The 25162-nt window shown below is 35.4% G+C and overlaps 5 protein-coding genes across 5 annotated transcripts; 2 read left to right on the top strand and 3 right to left on the bottom strand.

The window, feature by feature from the left end:
• Positions 1 to 2110: 2110 nt before the first annotated feature.
• On the bottom strand, positions 2111 to 6313 carry LOC145906572 (major facilitator superfamily domain-containing protein 6-like). The gene is made up of 8 exons (XM_082994006.1): positions 6159 to 6313; positions 5855 to 6082; positions 5078 to 5464; positions 4760 to 4914; positions 3808 to 4056; positions 3227 to 3407; positions 2686 to 2898; positions 2111 to 2429 (listed from the first exon to the last, which is right to left on the bottom strand). The coding sequence occupies exons 1-8, from the start codon at positions 6289 to 6291 to the stop codon at positions 2383 to 2385; spliced, it is 1593 nt and encodes a 530-aa protein (XP_082850132.1). The 5' UTR covers positions 6292 to 6313; the 3' UTR covers positions 2111 to 2382.
• A 946-nt stretch (positions 6314 to 7259) lies between these two features.
• LOC145907134 (testis-expressed protein 10 homolog) lies at positions 7260 to 13807 on the top strand. Its single transcript, XM_082994568.1, has 14 exons — positions 7260 to 7452; positions 7662 to 7839; positions 8220 to 8413; positions 9099 to 9240; positions 9536 to 9864; positions 10065 to 10281; positions 10760 to 10882; positions 10958 to 11189; positions 11349 to 11475; positions 11609 to 11706; positions 11904 to 12085; positions 12576 to 12792; positions 12933 to 13081; positions 13613 to 13807. Exons 2-14 carry the CDS (start codon positions 7684 to 7686, stop codon positions 13805 to 13807), a joined length of 2361 nt encoding a protein of 786 aa, XP_082850694.1. The 5' UTR covers positions 7260 to 7452; positions 7662 to 7683.
• A 583-nt stretch (positions 13808 to 14390) lies between these two features.
• On the bottom strand, positions 14391 to 15870 carry LOC145905557 (cytochrome c, somatic-like). The gene is made up of 4 exons (XM_082992791.1): positions 15698 to 15870; positions 15542 to 15622; positions 14888 to 14950; positions 14391 to 14756 (listed from the first exon to the last, which is right to left on the bottom strand). Exons 1-4 carry the CDS (start codon positions 15792 to 15794, stop codon positions 14671 to 14673), a joined length of 327 nt encoding a protein of 108 aa, XP_082848917.1. The 5' UTR covers positions 15795 to 15870; the 3' UTR covers positions 14391 to 14670.
• Positions 15871 to 17578: 1708 nt separating this feature from the next.
• Positions 17579 to 20748, bottom strand: LOC145906046 (uncharacterized). Its single transcript, XM_082993423.1, has one exon. It carries the CDS (start codon positions 20456 to 20458, stop codon positions 17756 to 17758), a length of 2703 nt encoding a protein of 900 aa, XP_082849549.1. The 5' UTR covers positions 20459 to 20748; the 3' UTR covers positions 17579 to 17755.
• Positions 20749 to 23077: 2329 nt separating this feature from the next.
• Positions 23078 to 25063, top strand: LOC145906633 (isoaspartyl peptidase/L-asparaginase-like). The gene is made up of 7 exons (XM_082994086.1): positions 23078 to 23202; positions 23273 to 23355; positions 23725 to 23867; positions 24033 to 24196; positions 24263 to 24411; positions 24679 to 24759; positions 24819 to 25063. Exons 1-7 carry the CDS (start codon positions 23078 to 23080, stop codon positions 25037 to 25039), a joined length of 966 nt encoding a protein of 321 aa, XP_082850212.1. The 3' UTR covers positions 25040 to 25063.
• The last annotated feature ends 99 nt before the right edge of the window (positions 25064 to 25162 follow it).

Raw genomic sequence — 25162 nt, 5'->3', positions numbered from 1 at the left:
ATATATAAAAGAGCAGAATTGGATTTCGGTGACATAAAAAATATAATGTAAAATAGACAAAGAATGCAACCTATTTATTTCAGGGGGTACGCGGGATTGAATCAGAATGTTCGGGTAGGTAGAAATAGGTAGAAATATATCGAATTTAAACAGCAATTTGTTCATTAATGCACTAAAATTTAAACCACAGCGCCTGGAATCATGTGTCGTCATTATAACGGTTTGTACACAAAAATAGGATTGCACAAAACAAACTCTTAGCAAATTTGGCGCTTGATTCATTTCACTACAATAGAATTATGTCACTACAGCGAAAATACAAACGTGTGATTTTTATAACCAATATGTAAAATTATGACGTCATAAATAGTTCTGTCCGGATTCAAATATTTTTTGTATTTGCATATCCCTACTTTTTCCGTGAACAAAACATTGGTCGGCGAGAATAAAGATAATGTTATTTGCCTGTCCTTTGTTAATTGTCTTAGTTTAAATGACTAAAATAAGCCCACTATGGCTACAAACTAAATTGTTTAGGCAAAAAAATGCCAAGTTAAATACTCATTGACTTGCTTTCATTGACTCCACACACTTTTATTTTCCTTTCGAAAGATGAATAACTGATTTTTTGCAACACCCAAGCTTGATAACATAAACAAACGTTGAGGACAAGGGCAGACCTTAAATAACAAGCAGCGGGGAGTAAGGCGGCACTTAAAGTAAAATATTTATTCTATCGCGTAAGTGCCTTTTTCTCTGGTGTGATAAGAAGAGAAACTTCTTTGCTGCACAGTCATTCAAACGCATGTTCACGGTTTAAACTTCGCGTTAACAATGGGTCTGACGTTACAATGCTTCAGGTTAATATTGACTGACGATGCATTGGTTTAGGTAGGAGTTCTTCAATAAAACGCGTGTAGCGCTGCGGTAAATCATTTTGTGGGAAACATTTTTTTGTTTAGGTATAGCAGAAATTGTCGAATAACATAAACACCAAAAACGAAATTTACGTTTGGGCGATGAAAAACGTCTGGAATTAACCGCAACTAACGCGTCTGGCAGTTACATTGTATTCATGTGCACGTTTACTATCTCGTTAGTGGGGAAAACCGCAGCATATGACACAAAAGAATCTAAATCAAACTATGAACCTGTTCTCTTAATTCTCAAGGTTTCTTTAGAAAGTTCTGCAAAAGATTTCAAAATTTACAAAATTTTCCTAACTTGTTGTACGCACAAACAAAAACCAAATCACACAAGCCTTAGTGTCCGGCTGCTGTCAGTTTCCATGCGATTAAAACATATTCGCTGCAGTAAAAACGCAAACAAGTTACTGCCAGGCGCTGTAGTTGCCGTTAATTCCAGAAATGTTTCTTCGCATAAGCTTATATTTTTGTTTTAGGTGGTTGCTGGTACTTACATTCTTCGACAGTTTCTGTTTTTCCTAAACGTAAAAGTTTTCCCGCAAAATGATTTAGGGCTGCGCTAAACGCGTTTTGGTAAGTATAGCTCTTATCTAAACCAATTCATTGTCTTCCAAAACATCTACGCAAATTATGAATTAAGTCGTTTAGCAGTAATTACATCTCAAGATACAGCAGTGGACGCAAAATAAACGAAGCGATGTTCGCCCCTCTCATTTCTACTTATTGATGTCGGAAAAGCGTCTCGGAGCAATCTTAGGCTAACATTTTGCCATTTCCGTTTTCGGAATTGTTGTTTGTTATGGTTGTGTTCAGTTATCCTTTGTGACTAATATTAAATTATCGGACAATGAATATTGCGCAATAACAAAGGAGGAGCGAATTACATGCCGCAACTAACATTTTGTCTTTGTTCGACCAAAAATACGTCCAAACTAAACTTTTTTTCGCACTAAATTTTTTGTTCAGTTGTTTTGTTCATGCCACGAATTTAATTTTTTGCTCTTGTCGTTGTTCGAATTTCTGTTCGTTTACTTCTTGTGACTCATTATGAGGTTTTGTGATTGGTGGCGATATGAAAAAGCTTGTGATTGATCTTTTGAGGAGCAAAAATTTTATTTTGTCGCCAGAATCAAAACTACATTAAAAAATCAAATTGTCTCATTATATACATAGTTGACAGTGAGCATTACATAGAAAAACACTAAATCCACAAATTTCAATAGTTTTGAAACATCATATTTAAGAAACACAACATCCCTCTCAAGCAAACTAACCAAAACTAATCGTTTGAAAGAAATGTAGAGTCAGTCGTCTATCAACAAGTCAATACGAGGATTAACGCATTACCGAACACACAAAACCTACAAAATGTCTGAAAAACAGTGCTACGCAACAAGTGGTACCACCAGACATGTTGTTGACAATTAGTGTGAACTTGAAGTATTTTGAAGAAAATTCAGATGATTTCTTCACTGTTGTCATTTGGAGGAATTACGCTCTCACCTATTAAATAAAAATTAAGGTTGTTAGAACTTTTAAAATTTTTATATATATACATTTTTTTTTTCTTGAAGAAACTACATTTTAAGCCTGAAAGATTGCCGGGAAAACAGTTTGTGAACAATAAACAAACTTTTCTTATGGTTGCAGAAAAACAACAAAATTGGCAAATGCGTATCGCCAGTACACGCCACTAACTTTAACAAAAAAAAAACACAATTACAAAACCAACTATTGTTTTTGAATATCTGATACATACAGTTATGATTTTGGTCCGTTTTCTTGAGAATTTCCTTCTCATTTTGATCACCAGTGGAAGGCACTGCTCTCTTTCTTGGTCTCTCGTAGCAGAAGTAGAAGATAAGATATAGAAAAGTTGTTATGGTGGAAAATGCGAAGGACAGACGGAACATGTTGTCGGCGCCCAATCGTTGATACATCAAACCCCCAAGCATGCTTCCTGATCCATAGCCTACGAAGAAAACACAAAAAATACCATGTGTAGAAAAAAGTTTCATTTAAATAGTGAAATACGCATGTACGTTTTGTATTTAAATTCGCCAGTCTTGTTATTATGTCTAAAATATCATTTAATTTAGATACTAAAATTTTTCCAAACTCTCAGACAAAAGCTAAGATACTGAACACATTAAGCAAAGGTTTCAAACACGACTGTGTGACCATACCATTGAATGGTTAAGACTGACTGCCGTGACTGTGTCGGCTGACCCAAGTTTTACGGTTTGGCAAATTTAATTGTGTTATAGTTTTAGGTAAAACGAGTAACAACTCAAACTCACCCACGCCCCACAAAATGGCGTTAACAGCACCCATGGTTGTAGCTCTTAGTTCAGGTGGTGCTGTATCTGCGATATAATTGCAGCAAGATATCCACGTGATGGCCCAGGCTATTCCCCGAAGCCCCTCCGCCAACACTAGGTGCCAGGCTTGCGTTGCAGCAGTGTAACATAACAGTCGAAGCTGGAAAGCATAAAAATAATTAATTTAATTTCTATTCTAAATATTATTTGCTTGATCTAATTTTCGAATAAAGCTTTTTTTAAAAAAAGGCATGTGTTTATATTCTCGAAAAGTTTATGAAAGAGGAAAGTTGTATATTGTAACGTTTTTCTTCTGGTAACAAAATCAAACTATCATCAGTATGATGTTTATTTTAAAAACAGAAATATAAATTTTGCCTATCACACATAGTCAGTTTCTTATTCAAATGGAATAAGTTTTTAAAATAAACATCATCCTGCCGCTAATCGTCTGCCACTTTAAGTTTGGACAAATTTCAGTACTGCTCATATGGCGAGGAAAAAAAATTACTTTTTTGCATGACAAATAGGGGGTTAACTTATCAGCGTTTTCAACCCACCCCCAATAGAAACACTCCAGTCGAAAACACCAAATTAGGTCCAAATTTCCTGATAATTCTTCCTGACAATAGGTACATTATGACGTCAAAGCCAGAAGCAAGGGCCACTGAAAGGCCCATCATCGTTCCCGCGGCGTCAAATTTTTCTTCTGCATACCAAAACATGTAACTTTCTCCCACAGAGATGACGTATCCCAGAACGATCATGTAGAAAACGAACGCCACCATGCGGACATCCGAAAAGATTATCTGCAACCGCAAGACGGCTTTAGTTATAATTTGTGTTTTGTTAGAAGTGTTTTTAGTACACTTATTTTGTGACATAAACGGTTAGCCCCCAAAGTGAAAAAATATTCGTTATTCTTGGGTGCAAAATATTTGAAGTTGATAACTTTGAAAATAAAAGCCAAAGCTAAAATGCTGTTAATCATCAGTAAACGTTTCGAACACATTTTATAGCATTAACAGCATTTTAGCTTTGACTTTCATTTTCAAAAATATTCGTTAGTCATTGTGCAGAAATACAGGAGTAAAATAAACAACGTAACATCAAGAAAAAGCTTATTGCTAATACCTACGTAACAACAAGTAAATGTGCAACGAGATTACCAGAACAAAGTGAAAACTAATCAGTTTCCACGTGGACGCGGGTGTGAGAAACTAAAGATCAAACCTTAAAGGAAGTTATTCCACATTAAGGATCAAAATCACTTGGGATGGAAACTTTTCAAAAACAAACGCTTGTTTCTGTGTAACTCAAATCTATTGCTGAATCATTAGGATGAATTATTACAGCACAAGCTTCGGTCAACGGTGCGATATTTTTCGTCAAAAAGCAAAGCGTTTTTCTGGTCACGTTTGTAATTTATAAATTGGAAGCAACAAATTTGATCATGGACAAATAATATAGGTTAGTTAACGCCCCAAATTTCCTGTTTTATTGCTTTTGTACCTTCAAATCTCCAAATCTAGCAGGGGGACTTTTTTCTGCCTGCGTCGAATCGATAAACCATAGCGCCACCTGAAGGAGACTCCAAAACAAAAGTGGTCCAAAAGCAAAAGGAATATACGGAACATTTCCTTCAAGACCAAGACCAGTCAGTTTGTCTGAAAGAAAACACTAAGGTTTCAATAAACACTTTTTTGCGACGAATACAGTGATTTGAATTCATGATGTTGGTTTTTTGCGACTATATATCCTAATTCCGCCGAAACCCATTGATAATTAAAGATAAAAAACTGTCTCAAAGCTTAAAAACTTTAGACTTACCTTTACAGAATCCTATTAGCAACGCACCGGTACCGAATCCAAGGGCTCCCCACAAGCGGTTAGTTCCAAAATGGTGCCCGTTCTTGGCAGTAAACTTGTTTAATATAAAAATATCAATAAGGCCGTTTACCCCAAATACCGCAATTGAGGTCAGAACACTTAAGACCAAGACAGCCCAGAACGTGACACCGTACTCGTCTTCTGACTGGTCGTTGGTTGTGAAGCAAATGCACGAGTAGGTCAAGTAGTTTGTTTTGTTGAATGTTTCGGTTGAAAAACGCTTGGGATTGCATTGATTCAAAGATGAACTGTTTTGGATTAGACATTGTGATGCGTTTGGGTGGTTTTGATAACAAGTTGCATTAAAGCAGTCTGTTGTTACTCCACCTAGCGACAAATATATGAGATTGTAACTTAGATGCTTAGGTGATATTTCAGCATAATTGTTTGAAAAAATTTTACGTGCTTACAAAGCTCACAGCTACAAATATATTTTTATTCTTGTTTTAACATAAAGTATCGCAATGGATAACACAAAAATAACTTTTTTAAACTCAATGCCTTCTTCGTTGCATTTTAAAAAACAAGATCCACATACACGCGTTGCACTGATGCATTGTTTCGCAAGCTTGGATTAAGCAAGCCAATGGTCAAAGTAAATTAATGAGTCTGTCTGGAGCAATTGCGTGAAACCGAATCTGAACAAATTTTGAGATTTTTTGAAATAATTTTTTGTTATTTGTATTGATTGCGTTTCGTAATCTATTAGGAAGTTACCTGATCTCTCAATTGGAATGAAGTACATTGTTGCAAAGAGGATCATCGTTATCATAAAAACCCCTTGAATTACTGCTTTCGGTTTTCGCGTCTTGTCTGAAATTGCTCCGAGAATTGGTGGAAAAACAATGCCCAAGCTCCGATCAACAGCCCACACCAGACCATTTTGAGTGGTAGACAACCCAAGGTGCTTTGAGAAAACCGATCGATAAAGAAGACTGCATTGTCCTGTATAACAAAGGGTTTAGTAGTGGCTGGATGCTTTGATTTTGAATAACACTGAACCAAAACTATCATTGCTTACCTGCGAAAAACGTGAAAAACAAAATCTTTACAGGAATGAAAGTGGCGTTAACTTTGCACGGGCTGTTAGAACCCTTTTTCGGCGTAGAGATGTCTTCTTGTAGGTGAAGGGAAGGTAAATTCGCAACGGACATGGCCAAAATATTTGTCTGCTATTACCACGATATTAGATCTACGACAAAAGCAAACATGTTTCGTTTGCCTTTGATATCGTTTAATCAATCATTTTTCTTATGTTGGCTTACGACGAGGATAGTGTAACAATCCAAAATATAAAGTCGTCGCAGACTGTTTTAGGATACTGCTGTAAATACACCATTGACCTACTACTGTCTCATATCATAGGCGTTGATACATTTATTGATTTTGGCTTTATTAAATCTAATTGTTTGCCCATTGTCTAGAGCACTCACATAAAACCTGGCTTTGTTTGGTACGATTCTGAGTATATCTTAAAAAGACAATTTTAACAATACATACAGTCATATGCTATGTTTTTGTTGTGTTGTATTTTGAATTAAAATCACATTAAAAACAATTATGAACAAATGCAGGTAAATTTGAATTCTCTTTGCACTACTCTCTAGAGATATTCAACCTAATCAATTCGATTTAAATCATGTAAAATAACTTGCTACAGTCAACAAACATAAACCTTTGAGTAACTGCACTCTTACCACCACACAGTTGTTACACCTTGTTTATTGGTTAATATCTTGATTTGCTTTCTGCCTAAACGTCTAAAAGACGGGAACTAGCTTACAACGTCATGCCAATGACATGAAGGAAATGCCTCGACTTCATGCGCTGTCAGCAGGTCGCTCGCTTTGTCTCGCAACGCAGAACATCAGCTGTTCCAAAGCAAACAATACATTTGAAGATTCCACCGACCCATGTCACCCTTCAATTTAAAAGGATGCGGTTACCACGTGTACAAAGGCATATTCCACAAAATTAGCCAATGATTATAAAAATCGGCCATAAAGCGTAACATACAGATTAGTGTTAAAAATATTTTTTTCTATGTGACTTTTCATGCGTAGCAACAAGGTTAACACGTGACTTGTACCCACCACATGTGTAAAATTGTAAACAATTGTGATTTATCTTTAATTAATGTCTAAATCAACGGTTCCCAACCGGAGGTAAATGTGACTTTTTCTGGGGGAGGTTTTTCAAGCAAGAAATCGGCAAACTTTTCACTGTACACTGTGTTGTTTTTGAATGGTGATGTTTTGTTACATTATTTCTTTGCTTCGCTGCAGTGTTTTCGAGTTAGATACAATTTTGTTCGGGTATGTATTTCAAAACTATTTTGCAAAATTATTATAATAAAACATCGAGGTAAATTTGATCTCCAAAGTTGGGGAGAAAAGGTTGGGAACCTTGAACATGTGGTGTAAATATTCAAGTTCACTGGTGAAAACATCATACTGATTATACGCTTTGCATGTACCAGCAATTTTCTTCGCTTCTGACATACATTCAATTACTTATCTTTCAGGTTATAGTTATTTCTGCTAACTATGGGGAAGACCAGTAAAAAAACCAAAGCAAAAAAGAAAGACTTCAACAAAGTGAAACTGAAGGTTGGAAAACAAAAACCAAAAGCTGATAATGTCACCAACGTTACATTTAAATCACAATCCATCTACATACCAGAGCAACTGAAACAATCACAAGTAAGAAGTTTTTGCAAATAAAATTTATTTACTATTTGAAATGCTGTGTGTAATAGAAGAACCATTAAAATTGAATATGAATATGCAGCTGTTGAAACACTAAAGCATGCTGTTGCCATAGTATAGCATTGTGTTGTGTGGCTTGTTTTTTCAATCTTGGCAATGCTGGTACATTTGGCCAATTGCAGCAAAACTTTGGCCCACAGCTTTTTTTCTTTCTAAGTTTTTTCTTTGAGGCCAAACAAACTAAACCAGATTTCTAGACTTTGGCATAAAAACAATATGCCTGGTGGCACAGCACAGTGAAAGCAAAATTTGAGATTATTTCACATTTCAAAATCAAGCCCCCACATTTTCTATGACCAGGTAATTTATTGTAGGATGAAGTATTAACTCATCGAAAAAAAGGTTGGAATGATCTTTTGATGGAAGTGAACCACCCAAGTCCAACTGTTCGACTTCAGTCTTTAAGCGGAATGAAGGAAATTGTAGCAATTGAACCGAACAAGTTGGAACACTCAAGAATATTTGAACGCATCTTGAAGTTAATTGTTGATCAGGACTCCACTGTGAGGTAAAAATTTCAACTTTTATATTGCTATTTTTGCTGAAAGACATAGTAAACTTAAGTGCCAGAAGAGCAATTCCGATTAATTTCAACTTTTGAAAATCACAGAAATGAAAACTGATGTGTCGGAATATTTATGTGTAACAAATCGAAATACTTGCTTTGAGTGCACATAAATTTTTAAAAACATTAATACCAAGACATACAGTAATGACTGGGGATGTGCCAAAGTGTGACGCCACCAATGGTTTGGCCAGGCTGTATCATACTTGTAGCTATGAGCTACAACTGTTTTTCTGTCAAACAACAAAATTATTACAGGCAGTGTGATAAACTCCTGGAAGCCAGCAGCCAAGTCTGCCAATAAAAACAAACAATGTCCGCTAGTGATTTTGCTAGTGGAAAAGACAATATGTAATAAAACAAGTTTAGATGGATCAATTGTAATGTCAAACAACACAAAACTTAAGTTGTTTTGTTGATTGTAAATTCGTTTCTGAGCAAAAACTAAGCAGTTGAATCACACAAGCATCACACTTCAAGCTCGCATGAATATGAAAATTGTGCTGATAATCTATTCAGGTTTACATTCCCTTGACATATACCTAGTAATTACACACATATACTAAATTTTGGTTCTGTTGCATTTGTAAATTTAGTAGTTTTTAGGAGAAGGAAATTATTTTTTTAGAAAACAATGTCTTGCTGTCCTGGGATCAATGTTTACTTCAATGTCAGCAACACAAATGAAACCCCATTTTCATCTTGTTCTCTCACACTTGTTCTGTGCAATTTCGCATATTGATCATAATGTGCAGAAAGATTCACTCCAGGTAATCACTAATAACATGTTTTTATGGGTTTTCCAGAAGGTTTTTCCTTTGAAGGAAGTGATATTATTCTGCATTAAAGCAATTAATGTCTTTTTGGTTGTTTATTTTTTGTAAAGCTATGTATTTAGTACAACACATCGATATTTATCAAACCGAACACAAAATATTTAAATGTGAATGGAATGTCTAAACTAACTATTTGTTATCTATATATGTTATGGGTTTGGACTATCTGGTTAATTTTTCTTTCAGAAACAATTCGTCTAGTTATTATCATGTTTCAATATTTTTGCAGGTGGTCGATTTGTGTTTGGATCATTTTCCTACATTGATAGGCCCTCAAGATTCATGCAGAATAATTGAAAATTTTATTGATTTAATATCAGTAAAGCAAGGTACTAAGGGACGTCGTAGTCTTTCAATGAACTTATCGAAAAAAGAATCATCTTTAACCTGGAGAATTAGAGTTTTGTTAAGACTCCAAAAGATGTTGGACATTGCCCTTAAAACCCGAAATCCTGAAGTTATTCAAAAGAAAAGTGAAATTCCTTCCACAAGATGGGATTCAGGCAATGTGGGAAGTTTGTTGATGTCAAAGCAAAATACTCTTGGTCTATTGTTGAGGTCAATCATTAATTTTTTTTATTAAGGCAGCAATAAAATTAATTAATAGTAATATTTATCCATTAAAACATGCAATTGATGCTCTCATTAATTGAAAAATTACCCTGTGCTCCTTGTAACATGGATGCAGTTAGGTGATAAACTGCAGTAGAGATATACTACTAGCTCAATATCTCCCAAATTACAACATGTTGCTGCAGAAATCTTGATGTTCCTATGGCAACAACCACAACTTCATCCACAATTGAGGATCTGATGAAATCTGTCGTTCCACTTTTGGTGCAATGCTGGGTAGAGGTTTGGGTGGAAGGGACAGCATGGAAGGGTAGCGAGGACAAACAAGTTAAAGTGTTGATGAATTGTGTTGTGACAATACTTCATCAAATCTGTTCAACTGACCATGAAAACAATAAAATGGTATATAACAGTGTTGTAAATAAGCTGTATTTTAGAGTATTATTCTATTAGTTCTTTTGTGTATGATGCTACTGATGACATAACACAGATGTATAGGGTGAAAAATATACATTAAAAAAACAATGTTTGTTGAAATAGAATTATGTACTTAGGGTTGTTATGACCTTCCTGATAGATTGGTACTTAACTATTTGCTGGTTGGTTATGTGCTCAAGTAAAGCAATATTTGTTTGTTCAAAGGTGTGTGCACATGTTTGACTAAATAACCTTGTTTTTTTAGCTATAAAAGTAGAATTGTATTTATGTCAGAGTGCCAAACTTTCTGATACCTACACAAATGTAGATTTGCAAATAAAGCAAAATACAAGCTCAGTTGTATGTATATGAGTCATTTTCAGCCAATTGCTTCTGCTTAATTGATGTGGACATTGTAAGTTACTAACATAACAACAAAATAATTTGATGTTATGTTTTACAGACACTATGGATAAGACAAACATACATGCCTGCTTTCAAGAAACATATTTTCAGCAATTTTCCTTTCGAGGAAATTCGTATTGACGACATGCCAGCCAAAAAAAGGAAGAAAAAAGATTTTCATGTAAGGTTCATAATATTCTATTGGTATAGCTGTTTCAAAATGACTTATTTCAACAATTTTACACCTTTTTTGCAGACAGGTGACTTGCTGTCAATCAATCTCACCATTTGTAACTTTGCATTAGCGCTTTTCAAAATACCACATAAACAAAATGGTTATGAAGAAAATGAAGCAATTATTGCAAAGACTTCAAAGTTTGTGTCAAAAACTTTGAATCTTGCTGTTCATCCCCCGACATTGCTTAATTCTGAACTGCTGCAAAAAATCCTTGATTATGTGAAAGATCTGGGATGTATTTCTGCCAAAGGTATGATATTATTGTGTAGCATCAAAGTTTATATTGTAAAAAAAATACAGCCTAGTCAATGACAAATTCTATACATCTTTGTTGCCTATTAGACTGTTTGGTAATTCAATGTTGACAAAAGTGCTACTGTTAGTATATGCAAAACTTTGCTAATTTCAGGTAATTTGCCAGAAGTTTTTCAAGCTCTTACTGCTTTCTACAAATCTCTTCAAGCAAGAAATAGTTTGAAAACAAAACTTGTCAACTTTTTTTGTGATCTTTATCAACTGAGCTCCAAAAATCAGTTGTAAGTTTTGCAAAATTTTACTTTATAATTTGCATCAAAGGGTGATTTGTTTGTGCAGCTATATTGTGTATATGTTTGATCGCTTTTAATAGACTTCTTTATGAGGTGACATTTTTGTAACCTTTTTTTGAAGGTTTAAGTTTGATGACATTCTGTCCAACTTGCCAAGTCAACTAAATATTATGATGAAGGAAGTTGTAAAATATGGACGAAGTGTTTGCAAAATTCATGGTTAGAGTTTTGATTTGACTTTTTTACATTTTAAATTCTTGCTGTATATTATTGCTCTATTTGTAGAACATTATATAGGTAGAATTTTACAAAAAAAACAGGTATAATTTCCAAACAAAAAAAAAGGAAAAATTTTTAAAATTTACAAACAAAAGTCCAAGATTTAAAATGTTTGTTTTATTAAACCTAACTTTTAGATTCTTCAACCTTCAATAATCTTAAAGCAGTTCTTCTGTTTATGAGACTGGCATCAAGTCGCAGGAATCAAATCTTTATGGAAAGTCTTCGTAAAAATACAACCCAGTTACTGGAAACTTTGCAACATCATTCTTCTTCAATATTTTGTACAAATTCATGCCTTGTTTGCTGCGAATTACAGGTTTCAATAATTTAATACGATTTATTTCTATTAAGTTAAACTGCATCACAGTGATTGAGTAACGCAGTCCAACACTATGGTGTTTTGTTGTTTGTTAATCCGGCAAACTTTTTGAAATGACATCACCATATATTAGCACTGTTCATGTTAAGAAAGCAATGACACACAGTAACTTTCAAAATAAAAAAGGGTTAGCAATATGGACTCGAATATGAGTATATGTCTATGGTTTCATTTCAATGTAAAGTTTTAGAGACTTCTAATTTGTACTAATAACTTTCCAGGTATGTATTTCTTTTAGGCTTGTTGGGCAAATCAACAAAACACACAATGAAACATTTGACAAACAGGCAATTTAGAAATAAAATGGGCAGTGAATATTAATGTGTATAAACTGAAAAAAAAATACGCTTACATTCTGAAATGACAGTTGTTGTACAAAACCATTGAACTAAATTTTGTATTAATTCATGACACTGGTTTGTTTCAGACGCAGTTAATTGAAAGTGTTGTTACTCACCTTGAAGAACTTTCTGAAATATCCATGGATGTACTTCTCCGCATATGTCTAAACATACACTACTCTGCCTCAAGTGTTTGCTACGTTGTTGATATTTTGATGTTGAGGTTTCAAAATGATGTGAAACAACCAATGACCAACATGGAAAAGATTTCTCTCCTAGAGTTTCTTCTTAAACTAGTTTTAGGTAAGTCTGAAATTCCGTATCCTAAAATAATACATCACCTTTAACTCAACACTGTTTCTTCATTATTTTTACTTCAGTTTACGGAAGCAAAACCAAATTGTTGAAAAATAAATTCAGAAATTGTAACCTTTCTCTTGCAGGCGATACTGATGACCAAAAAAATAAAGTTTTTGTACTCGAGCGTCATGAGATAATTTGTCAACATCTTGTTAAGTGTTTTGTTCAGTTATGGAATGAGAGCGAAAAACTTAAACTAATTTTGATCGAAATGCTTCGAAAGAAACTCAAGGTAAGAATGTATTATTCAAAGGGTTGTCCATGCACAATTCGACTGTAAATTTTCATTACTTATCTAAAATTACTTGAGCGCATAGTTTTAAACAGATGTGTTGCATATAATTATTTTAGTTGAAGCATTCAATAAAGTCCTCATGACAAAACAGTCAAGAACGCATGATAACTTTACAACCACATGGCTCAGAATATTTACTTTGATGATACACAGTTGTGCATGAGAATTGTTGCTTAATGCATATAAAGGCAGTGTAATAGTAAGCAATTGTTGCAGAATGTTTCAGCAATCTCGAGTAACAGATAGTCAGTGCAGTGTGTAACCTTTTATTAGAAACATAAAAATAAATTTTGACTATTAGCATTCTCAATTTTTGTCTTATTTGTGTAAATTTGATAGAAACTGATTGAAAGCCACCAGGCTTTCTGTTTTAAATAGACGATTATGCACTGGCTCTGACATGCAAAAGACAGAACAAAGACCTGCACAGCCTGACTTGTATATTCATCACATTTTCTCTTGTTGCAGAATGTGGACTCAATTTCGAGCAAATCATGGATTGGATTTTTCCATCTTGCAAAAAATTTACATTCTGATGAAAGTTTAATCACAGATTTTACATCATTTTTGAGTCAAATACCAAGCACTGTTGAAAGTTTTACGCAATTTGTTTTGAACGAATTTTTGTTCGAACAGTTTAAGAATGCATTAATAAACAACTGACACAAGTTTAACAATTTATTTTCAAAGATTTTTGGAAAAACTTAGCTAAGACAACTTGCATTTGTTCCATGTGTTTATGAACCTACTATTTTTGGCGTACAGGGGAAAAAGTTAGCTGCATTATAAACAATGTTCGTGATGTCGCTTTTGCAGTGCATTCAGACTAACATAAATGAGAATGTTAGGAGAGTAATGTGTCTCTGGGTCGGAATGTTTGGGGTTAACAAGGTCCTACTGTATACCAACATCCGGCAAACCATACAAGACCAACAATCTTATGTCTGGGCCAAAATATCTATGAATAAAAACAAATTCAGTAATTGGGTTGTTCAGACTTGAAATGTTTGTTAAAATACCCCTAATGGCAATCTTATCCAACATTTGAACTACACTAGGTAAATACTTATACGTTTTTAGTAGTAGGTATGACTTCTAGTGACAAAGTGTATCACAGGAAATGACATCATTCCAATAATGATCCACCAACGTAGCCTGTGTTGGTGGAATATGTTGACCTTGGGTCAGGGTTTACAAAAATAATTCACATGCTGTTGTTTTTCTTGTGATCAATTGTACAAATAAATCAACTTCAACAGTAAATTTTATTAGACTGACAAATTTTAAAAAAGCACTCGCATACTAAAACAATACAAACTGCTGATATACCATCTCTATTACTGAAACACAAGTAACACTTGTGCTTATTCGTTACAGATTCAAACGTTCAGAGAATTTTTTTATGAATATGCCTGTTATAATGTTCACATGAGGCTTTATACGGTAAATGATACTTAACGAAACTCTTACAGTTGAGATAACAAAAATTGGCTAAAGAGACAAATAAATATGATTTAAAAACTGGTTTATTCTGATGTGGCTTTTTGCAGGAAAGCAATGAGGTCAGCGCGCTCATTCTTCTTCTTGATTCCAGCAAAAATCATCTTTGTACCTAAAGAAAATCATTTGTGTTTAAATTTTACCCCAATATATATGCTTTAGGCTTAAATATTCATAATGAGCATATTCCTATGTTTAAAGATAAGAGTTTTGGGATACATTTCATTGGTAGTTTTAGCTTACCAGGTATGTATTTCTTTGGGTTGGTAAGGTAAATCTCCAATGTGTCTGGTCCCCAGGTAATTCCTATGCAAAACATTACAAAATTTAACAACAATATTTCTTGCCAAGTTCAAATGGACTGTGACAAGATGCAACAAACAGTTACATACAATCCACAGCCAGAACAGAAAGGGTAATTAAATTTACAAAGTAACAGATTGTAAAATGGGGCAGTAGGTAGCTTAACAGATGTTTCAATCAATAATACAGACGACCTTGTATTTTAATCAGCTACAAGACAGGCATTAAATATAATAATCCTAGCACAAATGGAATGTCAAGTAATTTTTCTAAAACAACCATACAGGTTTGTTTTGTAATGAAAAGAATAGTGACCTTGATCCAACCTTGGCATTACCACAAAGTCTGGCATGTTTGCACAATGAGACGTGCGACTCTGTTACCCAATAAAATACCTTAAACTACATACGTTGGGTTTCAAATGATTAAAACAGGTTGGCATTTTTTCAACCTAAATATCTAAAAACATATATATATATATGTAAACAACAAAAGTAAACATATTTTTGCCCTAAAACCCTGATTGGTCAAACACAATTACATCTATAGGCCTATATTGCTTCTACAAATTACCCGGCTTGTAATAACTTTTACCTTTAGATTTGTTAGCATCTGTGTATTCAAAACCTGCAGCTTGTCCAGTTTGTCGGCCGATAAGTCCATGAAGGTTTGGGCCTGAAATAATAAAGGAAATCAAGTGAAAGTGCAACTTTTCAAACCACCCTTGCATGAGTAAAATGCCTATTTTACCAGTTTTGTGGCCACCCGTAGCGTTGTAGGTATGACACTGTGCGCACTTTTGTTGGAATATCTTCTTTCCCTTCTCAACATCACCACCTTTGCCCATTTTCGATTTTTATGTAAAACTAACCAAACAAACCAAGCTACAAAATGCTTAAAATCTGAAAAAAATGTTACAGGTAACGTTTAAAAGATCATTCCTAAACTACAAATACATCAACCACAACTATGACGCATAATAGAAGTAATGACGAAACAATGACCAAACAGAAGATAACAAAGTGAATAAGTTTATTACGAATTTATCCAACGAACTAACACCGCTTGTTTACAAAAGTTGTCTCTCCAGACATTTTCGAAGCGTACGTCTTATAAACTAACCGTTAATCACAAAACAAGTCGCTATTTTCACTAAATTTAGTGCCTTATCATCACCTCCAACACAGCTGTGCTCACACTTACTACGTGACATGCCGTACTACGCCGAAAGGCCGAACGACCCAGCAAGGTCGTTGCTTCGATTGCGTAATCACAACGACGCCGGCTCTTTTGTTACGTCATAACATACGGTTCAGTGGTTTCGTCTGTAGGACAAACAACCGCTCTGAACTAGCAAAAATCAAAACGATGTTAATATTCACTATGTGAATACTATGTGTTTCCCTGCTGCCCATTTGTTATGAAAGGCAACTTCTACTGATGTCATGGTTTCAATTGGTTTCATCATCGTTTATGTCGTCACCCGTCATAGCCACGTGACGCAGGCAGCATGGTTACGTAAGCGGTGTGCAACTTTTGTATTAAAGTCCCGCTGAACGAGAAGTACAAACAATACAGCAGTTCTCTATTTCGTTAAAGACATCGCTCACACTACAAACAAAACATATTTATTTTTTGCTAATTTCGCTAAAAACTCATCATCAGTTGCAAAGCAGAAACGTCGTCCTTTTTTCCATTTGTCCCGTACTTTGGTATATTTGTTTTCGTTTTAAGCATAAACGAGCGAAATACGACCTGCAATTATTAAAAAATAGGCCTACAGTATTCTTCCCTTCACAGAAGTGCCATTTTCACAATGAAACGATTAAATATTAGGTGACGTCATCACAGTAAGTAGGCCATCTTGTGTATACACGTGATGTCATGTATGACACCTATTGTTTATTTGATCAAACATGAGTTTATCGGCCACCAGATTATATAAAGAAAAATCCTACTGAAATGTGAATTATGGAATAATTAAAGGCCGTGTACTTTTCTATGATGTTTAAGGCGGGGGCGGCTCCAACGATGAGAAATATCTGACAAGTTTTGTGGTACAAAATGCTGGACTGTCCTGCCTAAAAGCGGAGGACCACGTAGGTGTATGATAAATAACACACTGTTACGTACATACTTCTCATATAAGTTTGAAACTGAATAAAGTGCAGAAATTATACAGCAAAAGCTATTCGGACTATTGAAATTATCTCAACTTCTTGCAATAATACAGGGACACACAGTCTATGAGCAGCACAGAACCTGCGTTGGTAACGACCACGCCGATAAATGTATAGGCGTCTCACAAGTAAAAAAATGCCCTCGTTTTTTTCCCCTAAGCCTGATCACTGAACTGTTGTAACAGGTTGAGGATGTAATATTAGTCTGAATATTGGTTAAGCTTCAAAGCCTATTTGATCCAATACACCCCTGCAGAGATTTAAACCTCAATAACAGGCATAGCCTGATTTAGCTGACAAGGATCGGATATTTTGGTCGCTTTGCCGGTCTTCTGCCAATTGAACTCATGGTACTGGAGATCACCGGAGTGGGCGTTATAGTTACTCCAGTTAGAAAACGCTACCTTCATTAACTGCACAATGGACCACGTTTTGGGGATTGGGATTCAAATTCTCGGTTTTACTCAAATCAATAATGGCGGAATGAAAGGGCGAACAATTAAAACACAATTTTGTAGGAGAAATGCACTACAGCCAGCACGAAACTGCGCACAATGAAATTGCAGATCAAAGTTACTTTTACTTCCAGAAAGCAATGCGCTGTGTAGAAAAATTATGATATGACTTATTAAGTAATGCTATCGATTATAACTGATAAATATAAAATAAAGTAGGTGCCTGCATATCTTAGAAAAAGCGATGCTAAATGTGCAATAATGCCAACACACCACATTGCGCCACAATAGTTGAAAACATTAGAGTAAAATATCCACGCTAAATAACGCGGAGGAAAAAGGTTTGGGTCTAACATTATGCAATAAATATTGCGGACTAACCAAATGTACGTGTGCAAGTAAAACACACAAATTGCGAATGCGCTAAAGTAAGGATAACTACAAAGTTCAAAAAGAAGCGAAACAAGGCAAAAAGGACAATAAAGAAACGGAAATTCAATGTAAAAGACACATAGGATGCTGCCAATGTATTGGAAAAAACTTCCTATATCATCCAACTCGTACATAATTTTGTATCCAATACCAACACAAGGCGCATATAGAATGGTTAAGAAAGTAAGCATTGTGACAAAAAAACAAGGGGAACTAAGGGATATGAATACACTAACGGAAAGGAGAATGAAAATCCTGATAAATATATTTTGAATGTGAACAAATTGAAATGGTACCCAACGTCTTTCGATCTGAAAACTTGAATTTTCGACAAAACGTTTACTGTTCTGGTAGTGTTCGCAAAGTTGACTCGAGCATTTACTTAACTGAAAAGACTTTTTGAAACACGGTAATGCTTCTTTATGTTTATTCATCTCATGATGACAATGGGCCAAGCAATTGTAACAATCCTCAATTTCAGGTGACTTTTTTTTCTGAAATCTTTTTCTTACACGAATTTCTTTTTGAAAATACTGAGCACCCTCTTTAAATTGCCCCCGTTCGATTAAACCGAGTGCTATAACCTTATAAGTCTTTGACAAACGTTCAAGCAAACCTCGCTTTTCAAGAATATTTAAATCAGGGAGAAGGTTAAGATACCGTTTCGCACAAGTGAAATACCCTATAGCAGCAAATTGCAGGGCTATCCTTAAAACAAGCTCAGTTTCCCACAAATTTCCTTGAAATTCTTCTGGCCCTCCAAGCAAGCTGAAAGCATATAAATATTGGCCTCTTTCAATAATTGTTATGTTGCATGAAGCGTTTATTTTTGAGTAATCTTCTGATTTATACTTCATCGTTGAACATTCAACAAATCTTGGTAGATCCAAAGAAGTCTTGTTTCTTCCTAATATCATGGCAAAAGGATGTTTCACCATTTCAGAAGTCGAATTTAAACTTCCTATTAATATACCTAAAGACGTGATGGGATAGTTTCTTTTTATGTTATAAATGTTTGCCGTATGTTTTTCCAACACTTCCAGAGCCTGTAAAAATCTTCCGATATTTATTTTACCGACTATATCAACCAAACGTTTGTAACTTTCTTTGTCCTTTTGTCGGTTTGCTTGACAATACAGATGCAGCCTTAAAGCACAAACAAGTACAACAGCAAACCCCAGTTCATCCAAAATCAACTTATTTCCTTTTAAGTTTTGAATAACTTCATAAGAAGAAGAGTTAGGTTTTCCAATCTTTCGACCAATCGCCCCAACGAACACAGTCACACTTCGATAAAAAGTTTTCTTGATGTTAAACTGACGAGGTCCCAATAGTTTACAAGTGCTTCGGATGACATTTAAACGATCTAAATCTTCTTTAAAAAGCTGTACAGATTGCTTATGTGTGTCGGGTTTTGACATGGCTATCTCAACTTTCGTTTTAAAACCATCATACACAAGTTTGCTACCAAACACAAAACACGTAGCTGTAAGCATGTCAGCAAGATGATAACCGTTTTTTAAATCTTCGTCAGACTCCAAATACCGAACCATTTCAGAAACCGGTTTGATTAATTCTATCTTCTCAGGTTTTCTTGGAGTTCCCAATGATCCTAGTGGAAATTTACGTGCGTATGGCACCATGCCATCAAAACATATTCCTTTAGGAGTAAAATCGTCGTAAAACCAATCTTCGGTTTCCTGGTCGTTTATATAAGGAATTGACATGCTTGGTATAATCGTTTCGCCCATGTTGATGAGAACAAATTGAAACATAACTGTCACCCATCGAAAGTAATCGAGTATATCCTCATAATCCTTCCTTGATTTAACTCTATCTTCTAAAACGTAGATGTGTTCAAAGTCAGAGTAAGGAGTTATTTCTTTTCTTGCTAGTGATCCCATTCCAACCAATGCATATTTGCAAGGAGGTGGACCTTTAATTTGTACACATTCTTCCATCGTTTCTGCCATTATCAACTTGTACTGTTCAAATATGCTCTGATTAGTTTGATTTATCTTTATTGAAAAATTTTGGTTCTGGCCAGTTTGTAAAAAATTCATCGCCAAATCCATCTGTTTCTTTGCAGTTTCTCTCATTTCATAAACTCTTTTTTGTTTTGACTTTGCTATAGCAACTAAATCTGCATCTTGATTTTCGGCACGAGCAAGTTGTATCAAATCAAAGCAAAGTTTACGCAGATCTTTTTCTATTTCCACCACATTTTCGGGTTTCCTTACAATCGCTGCGTTGAACAAGGCGGCACTTCTAATCAATGAAAACTTTTGCTGTACTCCTTTTTCATTTGCGGCCTTAGACCGAAAATATCTTCCAATTTTATGAATTACTTTTGCTGATTCTTGCACATTCGTTTCCTTGTGCTTGTTCCAACCTACATGTATGCAATGAGACTTCAATTTTGCAGCCAAATTTCTTAAATCCATTGCTAGTGAACTATACAATAGTCACATCAAAATATGCTTTGTTATGTTACGCTTCTACTCAGTCTTTTCTACAACATTTCGCAAAGTCTGTAGTTGTTTCGGTTGAACTAATAAAAGTCAAATGTAATAAAGTTTGCACATGCAAACAGAGAATTTAAATGACCCAACTGTTATGGAACTAACCTCTTCCCAGGTTGTAAGTCACAAATACTACACTTTTAAGCTGTTGCATATAAGCTGGAAATCCAAAAAATATTTTTAACGTCGGCCGAAATGTTGCTACACGAATGATAAGTTACTCTCGACTTGCTGGTTCACACCTTCATTTACTTCCTTATTCACCGAACGTAGTCTTACGGATGACCAACCAACCGCTTAATTGGTTCCAGCAAAACTTTTGTTCTAAATCTAACTTGTAAGGTGATGGGTACTGCTGGTATATGAGTCCGAACAAATTGTTAATCTAAAAACTATACTTAAATATGTTGTTGGACTTAAAAAATACAAAGAACCAAGTTTAAACAACCTTGACAAACGACTAAAATATTTAAAAAAGCTTCATGAGTTTATGTATACAATCTTTTGTTGACTTTTCAAACGTGGCAGTTCCTTAAATGTGAAGTCATCCACTTGTTCCACCACAATTGACCGCACTTCTTTTTCAAACCCTGCTCGAGATAATTCGTTAAACAGCTTGTTATATTTAATATTTTGAAACCGTTTTCGTGAATTTCTTTGGATAGTCTAAACCAAGCTTAAAATTAGCTTCGTTTGAAAATTCTGCCTCAAGTTACTTTAAACCAAATCAATGTGATTTGTACAATATCGCAGGTGCGTTTTCATTGGTTACAGAATAGTGGGTAAAATATGTAGAACTCAAACAGCAAGTTTAGTAAATTATACACGTTTGGGTTGCCAATGGCTGTTGTGGATAGATTTGCTGATGAAACACTCTAAAATCATTTACATACATCCGGCAATTGTTTTGTGCAACTCATTTTTTACTAGATCTAATCAACAACCAAACTTAACTGTAATCTATTTGCAAAATTGCATCGACAGTTTGAGATCAATTAGTTATTTCCTAGTTGTAGAATCGATTAACAGCCATCTTATAACAAAAAAATCACTTCGCTGTTTCGAATTATTCATTTAATGTGCAGAGAATATCAGCAAGATCATATGTGTTAGTGGCGTCTATTGACTTATTTTCTGCAAATTTGTTGTGGTTTCTTTTTGTGCAGAAATTGTAAATTACCTCAAGGTATAACAAGCCCTAGCTGGAAATAAGACCCGCTATTTCCAAATATACAAGGAAACATCCGTGTCTTTTTATCCCGTATATAATGCCCACACGCTATTCAAAAAGTTGGGAACCTGTTCGTTATGCGTTGGAATGCTATATAACTTGCCAGGCGAACTGCACATGTATAGTACGTAGTGCATCTCTACCAATGTAATCATTCAAAATACAAGCGCTTTGTACTATAACATTATAAAACAGGACCACTCTACTGCTAAGTATCTTTTTTGGCGATCTCAGCTCTCCTATATCGTTTATGGAGTCGTTAACGATAAACGGATTCACTTTCCGTTTATCGTCAAAACTATATATCTACGCACTGATGTTTCATGTAATCGAATGATTGGCAAGTGTTGTAGAGATCCCCTGCCCCTGAAACCGCGATCGTGAGTTCAAACCTCACCTGGAGCTTGATTTTTCGGATGTTGCTCCGACTTGTCAGGAAAAGGTGGCTGATCCAGCTATAGGCTACAAAGCCTGTGAACCTAATGATCCAAAAATCTACGTAACAAAATGTTTGGTATTATAGAACAATTTGTTTCGCGCTTACTTGAACAGAAGCAGAAGTTATTCGCTCAGTAACCAACGCGCTTTCTGGGACAGTCCAACTCAATCAAACTGATATTGCAACGTGTCTTTCTGTTAAATGAAATAAGTCTGCTTACGGAGTCAAATTTGCTAGCTATAGTAAAGAATACGCAAGCATACCTAATTTCAGGACATTTTTGATGGTATTGTTATTAAACATACCATATAGACTACAGCTCACTTGACATGTAATTACAATTTATTGCTTTTTCTGGACATTTGTATTGACGCTAAGCGTATAATAGAGAATAGTCGAGTCCTGCTTTGAAGATTTGGATGATGCTAAAACAATTTTGAACCGTGTTTGAACCGGAATATGACAAGAATGAATAACCATATATAATTAATAAATCTCGCCAAATTGCCAACTATATGTACAAACGAACTTATGACGAAAACAGGTGTCGCATAGATTTGTAATGGGGTAGCAATAAGTTTGAAATGAATGTGCCAAACGTGTCATTGGATATGCAGGACCAGACACTTTGAGCACGTAAAGTACTGTAATGAAGTTCTTCACTAACGTTGAAGGGCAGCCAACAATCACAAATGAATGGCCGTTAGTAGCAAAGTTATTTTTGACAACTATTGTAGTCGAAACGTTTGCAAATGAACTTCAGAGCAGTTATGTGGGTGATATTGTTTGTCTTAAAAAGTATTTTTATTTTTAATCTTGACAAATATTTTGACCGTTTATGGCGGTTTAGTGATTTTGTTGTGAGAAAATAATGAACTCAGCTGCTGAGACACACATCCCAATCATCCTCGTTCACGGGGGTGCTTACAAAATTCCTGAACATTTGGTGGAAGGAAAGGAGCAGGGCGTGAAACTGGCAGCAATAAAAGGTTACAGGTAAAAGTGCAAGGGAAGAAATAAACAGTAAAATTATAACGTCACTAAAAATTTTTTTATGACGTAACAGAGTGTTAAAGAATGGTGGAAGCTGTGTTGACGCAGTGGTAAAAGCTATTTCGAGTATGGAAGACGATCCAATATTTGATGCAGGTATTCTGTTATATCAGCGTGACTTGTCAGACCCAAGACATGACACATACACACACACAAACACGTGTCATGCACCGTACCGCAAGCAGTACGACGATGTAAGGTTGAAACTATCAGTCATAAAGAACACAGTTGTTGTTCGTTTGTAAAACACTTAAGCAGTGACGCTGCCAGTCCAGAACACTTTTTTGGTTTAAGCAACTAAAAACCTTTGGTTTTAATTGTGTTGTGCTTAACAGCAGAATAATTTTTTTTAAATTTCAGCCGCAAATTGCACATTGGAAAACAATTCTACAAATTAACTCTTTTTTAACTCGTAAATACACTGTATAGTGCATGTATGAATATATGACATGTACCTTTTGTCAGGTCGAGGTTCGGTTTTGAACGAAGCCGGTGACATAGAAATGCACGCCCACGTCATGCGGGGAGACACGTGTGACGTAGGAGCAGTGGCATGCATAAAACATGTTAGGAACCCTGTTGAAGTTGCGAAGATAGTGCTTGAAAATGTGCGTACTTAGTGATGATGTTGCTTAACGTGACGTTGCGAATATGTTCTTGTCAAATTCTCGAAGATTCAGAGAACATACAGAAATGATTTCAAAATAATTTCCATAGCCAACAGATGAAACCTTTCCGTGTTTGAAAACTAATAGAAGTTTATTTTTTCACAGACACACCATTGTCTGCTTACCGGAGAATCAGCTTTAGAAATGGCGCGAAAACACAAAGTCAAGGAAGAAAGTTTTGAATATTTTCTTACCGAGCACTCCAAAAACGAATTAAAAGTTTTTTTCCAAAAACAAAAAGCGGGCAATGAAATTTCGAACATAAACACGTATGCATGACTTCATGGTGTTCTTTCGTCATTATTTCTTGAATGCCTATGAGTTAATTCGTGCAGAGGTCATGACACGGTAGGAGCGGTTGCTTTGGATTGCTATGGCAACCTGGCAAGCTCCACGTCCACTGGAGGTATCACTGGTCAAAAAGTTGGTCGCATTTCTGACTCACCACTGGTAGGTTCTGGTGGCTACGCTGACAACGATTCAGGTAAATTGTTGATAAAAAGGTCATGGCACACACATACATAGTTATAGCCAGCGTTAATGTCTGCCTGTAGACCAAACAACAATTACACTGCACTGCGATGCGATGCGATGCAAAGGGTTCTGCATACATAGTAATTATTACATTTGCAGGCTTCGCAGCCCCATTGCAGCCTAGCTTGATCAGCCACTTTTTCCCAATAAGCTCGACTGCAGTATATCACGTATTATAAATATGACTACCTGATTGATCTCTATGTTTTTAATTTAGTGGCGGTTTCAGTAACAGGACAGGGAGAAGCCATTATGAAAGCCAACCTTTCAAAAACTATTGCTTGTTACGTAGAAGCAGGTACTTGTTACGTCACACACACAATTCTCTGTTTCGAATACTTACTTGTTTGTGATCAGGAATGACACCAGAAGTTGCTGCAGAGAAAGCGCTAAGGAAAATGGTCGCCAGAGTTGGAGGATTTGGTGGAGCCATATCTGTTGACACTAGAGGACGAACTGGAGTTTACTATACAACTGAGCACATGGGGTGGGCAAGAATAATCGGCTCTGGCAGCAATGACGTGGATTGTGTGGAGTTTGGAAGTCATCCTTCTAACACTAGAAAGGAAAAGATTTAGGGCTGATACACATAGTTTTAAATCCTATGTATTAGGTTGGTGGATTGTGTAGGGTTTTATTATAGATATTTACAATACAAAAATTAAAAAATGCCTTTGAAACTATAAAAATCGTAACATAGT

The sequence above is a fragment of the Ascidia mentula genome, chromosome 6 (assembly GCF_947561715.1).
Source record: "Ascidia mentula chromosome 6, kaAscMent1.1, whole genome shotgun sequence".
Lineage (NCBI taxonomy): Eukaryota > Metazoa > Chordata > Ascidiacea > Phlebobranchia > Ascidiidae > Ascidia > Ascidia mentula.
This window is presented reverse-complemented; position numbering and strand designations above follow the sequence as displayed.